Source organism: Alligator sinensis, unplaced genomic scaffold, assembly GCF_000455745.1.
Source record: "Alligator sinensis unplaced genomic scaffold, ASM45574v1 scaffold632_1, whole genome shotgun sequence".
Lineage (NCBI taxonomy): Eukaryota > Metazoa > Chordata > Crocodylia > Alligatoridae > Alligator > Alligator sinensis.
The window spans coordinates 434,489-441,684 of NW_005842408.1; the positions used below are offsets into that span (position 1 = coordinate 434,489).

General features: G+C 50.1%; 1 protein-coding gene across 2 annotated transcripts; it reads right to left on the reverse strand.

Moving 5' to 3' along the window:
* Positions 1-6: 6 nt before the first annotated feature.
* Positions 7-5,352, reverse strand: LOC102370414 (platelet glycoprotein V). Of its 2 annotated transcripts, XM_025211494.1 has the most exons (3): positions 5,198-5,352; positions 4,687-4,857; positions 7-1,954 (listed from the first exon to the last, which is right to left on the reverse strand). In XM_025211494.1, exon 3 carries the CDS (start codon positions 1,938-1,940, stop codon positions 24-26), a length of 1,917 nt encoding a protein of 638 aa, XP_025067279.1. In that variant the 5' UTR covers positions 1,941-1,954; positions 4,687-4,857; positions 5,198-5,352; the 3' UTR covers positions 7-23. The 2 variants fall into 2 exon arrangements, with proteins under 2 accessions (XP_025067279.1, XP_006030061.2); XM_006029999.3 differs by lacking the exon at positions 5,198-5,352 and having other exon boundaries at positions 4,687-5,170.
* Between the last annotated feature and the right edge of the window lie 1,844 nt (positions 5,353-7,196).

Here is a 7,196-nt window from a genome sequence, read left to right on the forward strand (position 1 = left end):
TGCCTGGCTCCTCACCTGTATTGCTAACGAGGAATAATTCTGACCAGTTCAACAGACTGGACAGAGGCGTTGCTACTACACAGAAGCCACCCGATGTTACCAGCCATGTACAAGGTGGTCCCAATGGCTACAGCTTGTACCGTTAAAGCCAAAACATAAAGGCACAAATACATTTGGCAACGAGGAACTGTGAGGTCAAAACCCAGCTGAGTGCTGCGGCGGTCCTGTGGTCTTGTGTACGAAGGGGAAGGCCTTGCAATCACCTCTCCCATGCTGGCGATGCTTTCCACCATGCTGCCTGGGCGTTGGGTGGGATTCTCCATGGGATAAAACCCTGACTGATCTATCTCTTCACCACTGGAAAAAGAAAAGTCGACAAATTCAGTATTAACTGGCAGAGACAAACGGGAGTGTGTGGGGGGCACAGCAGCAGTGCCGGGCCTCGGAGAGGACGTCACAGGAGGAGACGAGGCCTGCGAGCGAGACGAGCTCTCAGAGGCGAGGTGTGCGAGGGCCGTGGGGGACAGGCAGAGGAAGTGTTGATCCAGGGCCAAGAGAGACGAGTTCTGGAGGGCGAACGGGCTGTCACAGGTGATCAACCTGCCTCTCTCTACCAAGTCCACGTTCTTTTGGAGCCACCCTGCAAGTCCACTTATGTGGCAGTCGCATTTCCAGGGGTTGTTGTCAAGCCAGACCTCTTGGAGCTGGGGTAAGGACATAAAGAAGTCTCCGGGAAGGGACTGCAGCCTGGTACTATTTAGGTAAATTTTCTGAAGTTTGCCGAGATGGTGGAAGAGGTTTCCAGGAAGAACTGCAATCGGGTTGCCATGAAGGGAAATCTCCTGCACGCTCCGAAGGCCCCGGAAGAGGCCGCCTGGCAGATGAGAGATGTTGTTTGTATGCAGGGACAGATTGACCAGGCGCTCGAGACCACTGAACACGTTGCTTGGCAGAACGGTGAGCTTGGGGTTTGAAGTCAGCACCAGGAGCTCCAGATTTGTCAGGTTACTGAAGACATAGTCTGGGAGGGCCGTGAGTTGAGTTTCATATAACCGCAGACTCCGAAGCTGCCTCATTTCTCCAAACAGTATTTCTGGAAGCGATCCCAGTGGATTGCTATGCAAGGACAGAACAGTCAAATTGTTTAAATGCAGAAAAAGCCCGTGAGGCAGGGACTGCAGCTTGTTTCTGGACAGCGATAGTGATTTCAGTTTAAGGAGATGGCGAAAGGCACCAGGGGCGATGGACTGAATATTATTTCTATACAGTTGGAGTTGCACTAGCTCCCCGAGGTTATCGAACACGTCAGCGTCTATTGAAGTCAGCCTGTTCATATACAGAAGCAGCTTCTCCAGCTTGGTTAACTTGCTAAATATATTTCTAGGCAGGACTGACAGAGAGTTTCGGGATAAGCTCAGTAACTTGAGCTTGACAAGGCGCCTCAGCAATCCTTCAGGAAGCTCCGTGAGATTGTTCTTGTTCAAAAATAGCTCTTGCAAATTGACCAGCTTGTCAAACAGACTTCCCTCCACGTGTCTCAGCTGGTTTTCTTCAAGGATCAATTGCTGGAGGTTCGTCATTTGATCAAACACCCCGGGGGGAAGCTGAACTACCTTGTTGTCCAACAGCCTCAGGCTCTTCAGCTTTATCAGGTCTTTAAATGCTCCTGGCGAAATCACAGCGAGCTGGTTTGAAGACAAACTGAGATGCTCCAGAACAGTCATATTGGAGAAAACATCATCCGTCAGGGCTCTTATGCGGGTGTGAGAGAGCTGGATCTCTATCAGGCTGGTCGGCAGACCCAGGGAGGCCAGGCCCGTGAGGACCGCACCGGAGCAGTGGATGGCATTACTGGGAACACACTTGCATTTCTCAGGGCAGAGAAAGGCATCCGACCGAAGGACGATCTGAAGGACTGCCAGTAAAAGAGCAGCCAACATCGTCACGGAAGCGCCTGAAAAATCACCAGGTGTAAGTTAGTGCCAGACAGACAGGGACAGTTGCCTCTCGTGGGGTCCAGGTCAGCACCACGAACACACCCTCGGGGAGCAAATGCAACAAGAAAATCCCACGCTGCTAAATGTTATCACATCCCAAACCAAAGAAAAGCCCCCAGACTCATTTGGTTCCAGGCATTTCTACGGTCCTCATTTCTAGGAGGACAACGGACTTCTCGTTTACATTTTGAACTGCGCTACAGCTCGCATGGTTATGAGTCGCTCACAATAAAGTAGCCAACATTTGTGACCATCGTTACTTTTTTAAAGTGTGAGCTTTTCCAAAGATTAAAATGTGTTTAATTTTACCACAGACAAGAAACAGTCTCTCAGAAATGGCCCAAAAGCTCAGCCACTTCCCCCCAAATCTACAGATAACATTTCTACGATCCTGCCTCAGGCAGGGCTTGGACTAGATGACCTCCCTTCCGGCCCTAGTCCTCTATGACGCGAATCCAGCCGCAAGTCATCTAACAGGAGGAACTTTACAATTCGGTGCGTTAACACAAGAAAACTCGGTGAAAGATCCGGCTCCACCCGTGAAAGAAAAGCGCCAGTGATGAGACGACCCAGCAGGCAGCAAAATCAACCCAGTGATACGGGGTGGGGGGTTCAACTACCCCCGTGTAAAGAGCCAAACATACAAGAGCACCGTGTTCGGCAAAACCATTTCTCAACCTGCAGCGGCTGCTTCTGGGAGCAGAGAACTGCGAAGGCGAGAGGCCATCCTCGACTCCGTCCCGAGGAGCGTGCAGGAGGAGCGCATTTGAAAAAGGCCAGCGGCCAGCTGCTGAGCACCCCCAGCGACCGCAGTCGGTAGCTAGGGTCGGTGTCCTAGGACAGTACATAGCCAAGAGCGACAGCTGACTTGAGAAGGGGAAAATGCCAATCGGCAATGGTTAGTCAAACAGGCCCTAAAGCAAAAACGCAAAGGAAGCCGAATCCTGAGGGGCGGCAGGGAATGCACTTGAGATGCATGCACCGCTTCATGAAAAGCAGCGACCAAGAGGCGTCTGGGGATCAGGCACGGCTGGGGCCGAAACTCACCCCAGACAGAGCTCCTTTGGCACTTTTAAGTCGGACCAGGGCAAAGCCAAGAAGAGGAGTGAGAGTTGCACGAGCTGGCCAGGAAGAGGGAAAGTCAGCAGGGCCAGAAAAGGCCGTCAAGAGCTGGCTCCTCGGGGAACGCGCCGAGGAACAGCCCCTTGTTACTCAGCGGCTGAGCTGCTAGTCTGGACCCGGCAGTCTGCGGGGCCAGGAGAGTCTTTGTGCACATCAGGCCTGGGAAGGCCCCGATAGCGGCTGGAGCAGCAGGGGTTAAAGGGAGCCACCAAGGAAGACAGGGAAGCTGCGGAGAAACAGAAATCATTTCTGTGCCCGCCGTCAGCACCGAGCCCGCAGGGGAGAGTCCTACCGGGGGCTGGCAGAGATGAGGCACTTGGAAACTGGGGAAAGGGAAGAGATGCTGAGGCAAAATGCTTATCCAGAGGGTAGTGGGTCCCCCAGGCCGGGGGAGCTCCCAAGAGCTCTGGAGCCGGCTGAACGTGCACGGCTCGTTAGCGCAGAGCCCAGCCTGGAGGACTGGGAGGCGGCATCTCTCCTTCCTGTTTTAAAGAGGTTTGAGAAGCAGACTCGGGGAGGTACGCACCAGCCAGCCATGCACCTGCTCCTTCCACGGATTGTGACAGAGGAGCCAGGAGGCCCGTTCCATTGCTGCGCACAGTCGGGATGCTTAACGAAGACCTCTGCTCGGTTTGCAGAGGCAGCCAAGATGCTACCATGCAGAGCACAACAGGGACTGCTCAACGCCTCGACATGCATCAGTGGCACAACCTCGAATGGGACTGCGTGCCCGCAGGGTGGTTCACTTCATCCCCCAAAAGCACATTGCAGAACTCAAAGGGCTTCAGAGAAGGGTGATGAGAATGAGCAGGGGTCTGGGGAAGCTTTCCTACGGAGAGAGAGGCTGAAAAGACCACGAGCATTACTTCTGCGAGGGGGGAGATCAGAGCAGACACAATCAGAGGCTGTAAAGTAATGAAAGGTGCAGACAAGGCAGAACAAGAACATCTCTTCTTCTTGCCCCATGACACAAGACCCTCCAAGGGGGGTGGAGAAATCAATGACATTATACATAAGGTGGGAAAATTCAACTCTAATGAAGGAAAGACTTGTTCACATAATGTGCAATTAAGCTGTACCACAGGAAGTCATTAACTAGGACTCAAGAGAGGAATTTATCATGACAAGCTTCTCAAGAATTTCCAGTTGTTATAATTATGACATTTTTCGAAGCAACAATAAACTCCCGGTGTGAGGATTAAGCCAGTTTATAACAGTTAAAGACCCCGGTAATAGCTGTATGAAGGTTACATTTTCTCAGTCTGCCTCTCAATTTGAAGCACCTGGTACCGGTCAGCAGCAGAGATGGGATGCAAGGCTGGATGGATGCGGGGCCGGTCCAGTCTGGCGACTGGGATGTTCACAGTGCACGAGGAGGCCACATGCTCCACACGTTGCCAACAGCTGTACAGACCCCGAGTCTCACAGACCGCGGCTGGAGGCCACATCCGTGGAAAATCAAATGCACAAGATTTAACAGGTTCCTTAATCAATTCTGAATGACCAGCTCATGCACAGTCTATACCCAGCCCTGTCTGAGCGCTAAGAAAAAGCCTTTGAGACTTACCTTAGTGGCTATGCAGCCGCTCCCAGTTGCTTGTGTGTAGAGCAGGGAAGGAAGGACGCCAGCATGCATGATGTTGCATTTTACCCAGGAAGGATGGCAGCGTAACACACCCTCCAGATAACACCTCTCAGCTTCTAGTTCGTCCTTGCATGGCGACTTCAAAGGCTAAAGCTGGATGCAAAAAAGAGAAAGAAATGATCTTGGAGGGCGCTGGCCGCAGCTAGTCACACAAACGCAGCAGTCAGCAGAGGCTCTGAGCCAGGATTGCAGCAACAACCACAGATCACAGAGGGCTGCAGAAAGGGACACCTTCGCTGGGGCAAAGCAAAGGCAGTTCTAGCCAGGGGACGCTGCTCCATGCAAGCCAGAGAAGAGCCAGGATCCTTCCTTCTTCCCACCATGAACGCCGTTCAGAGAGACATGCCCCCAAGGCAGCCTCAATACACAACGGGGTAGTCTGGGCCCAAGAGCAGGGTTCATTTCCCTCTTCCCGGGTTCCTACATTGCAAACCTCTGGGGAAGGACGTCGAGGCTGGGCTGCAGCGCTGGAACCAGGACCTCGGCAGCGCCCGCAGGGACCGGGCGGGCAGCGGGCGTTGCTCTCTATGCTTCAGCGAGGCGCTCGGGTCAGTTCTGACCGTGCAGCAAGAGGCAACGACGAGCAGCTCTTCATGAGAACGCGATAAAACAAAAAAAGCTTTGAGAGGAGGATGGCTTCATTTCCAGTTTTATTTCAAACAGATTCAAATGACAAAAATGATTTTTACAAGGCTATTTACAATGCCTCTGTGCAGGTCTGCGTGTTTGCCGGGTACCATGCTGGAGCAGCCGCGTGTGCTTTTAAATAGAGAGCAGCAGTATCACTTCTGACTTGAACCAGCTTTGTAAAAATAAAAGCCAAACTTCTAGAGAACACACCAATCATAAGCCTTCTCGTTTTTTATTAAATTCATGAAAGTCATTTTGTGCTCACATAATTATCAAACTGCAGTTTGTTGAAAATAGCTGTAAAAACCTGAAGCTATACACTGTATAAAATTAACATTCAAAGACTCTCAAAACTGCCAAAAACAGCCCCTCCCCTCAGGCATACAAAAATCTAATTCTGTAAATGAGAATTTCACACGAGAAATTGTAAAGCACTTCCTAAATCTTGATATTTGTGATGACCAAGAGAAAAGCATTAAAAAAAGTCTGCAGCATCAAAAAGGATCTGCCATGTGTCTAACGTTAGCATTGTATACACATAATTCAGCAAATGGATATTTATCCGATTTGGGATGAACTGTACAGCACAAATCCTCGTGAACACACAGAACAAGAAAGAAAATAAATAGAGTAAGAAACTGCAATAGTTTTCCAACTAAAAGTGCAATGAATATGAACAATCTTGGTTCTGTGGATGATTTAGCCACCTTCACTTAAGCATTATTTGCAGCATATTTTACAGTAGACTTAGTTCTAGAATAGATGCAGATTACAGCGAGCACTAATTATGTCTGAAGGGAGGAAGAAAGCTTTAAAAATAACCCTGAGGGATACGCATTTTAAAGATCTCGGTATTTATTTAAAAAGTTTAAAAAGTTACATTTATTATTTAACAACCGCTTTCCTGGGCAGACCAGTCTTTAAGTAGGTGCATAAATAATATTCAAATCATTAATATTTACATATCCTAATACATCAAAGTAAGACACGTACAGATTTAAATTTAAGTCTGTATAAGAGCAAATAATTTAATAAGAATCAAACTCTTCAATGTGAGGCTGAATTATACAGTAGAAAGAAACCCCCCAAAGTTCATTTAGCGTGGCCCACAAAACAGTCCTGTTCATCTGAATCCAAACATTCAAGGAAAACGTACAAAGACGATTTTAAGCACAGACCCTGAAGCTCAGCCTACTTCCAGTTACGAAATGAACTCGCTAATGTGTCCCGATCTGGTTTGCTCTCTTTTTGCATACCTGAAAAACCACATCGACCGTCCAAAAAGAAACATGGGCACACAGGGCCAAACCCAGCCCTGAGGTAAGAAGGTGCAATTCCCAGTGTCTTCAGTACGAGCTGTACCTGCCGCTGTCACAACCGCACGGGAGCCCTGTGCAACATAACACCTTGCAACACGCTGGTAGTGGATTCTCCCCAGAAGGCAGCTGCCACCCTCCAGAACAACGGGGCCAGTCCAGATGGGAGCAGCTCAGCCACAAAGCAGCAAGCGTCCGCTCCTTCGGCGGGCCTCGCCTACCCGAGGTGTGCTGAGCAGCTGCAATTCCAGCTGAAGTCAAAGGGAACCATCCTGGAGGTTGAGCTTTTAACATCCTCGACTGGACCAGGCAGTCGTTCTGGAGGGGAACAGCTGGACAATGCTGGCCCTAAAGCCCACTCCCTTAATAAGCAGCTTCCTCCCAACGAGCTCGGATACCAGGTTAGAGCGTGAAGCGCTGCTACCACAAACAGAGACTGACTTTAACATCTGAACGAGACGAGCGAGACGGATCCGCAATTTAGGG

What these genes read in the sequence shown, in the direction of transcription:
- LOC102370414 (XM_025211494.1), bottom strand. Translation starts at nt 1,940, where the DNA reads ATGTTGGCTGCTCTTTTACTGGCAGTCCTTCAGATCGTCCTTCGGTCG.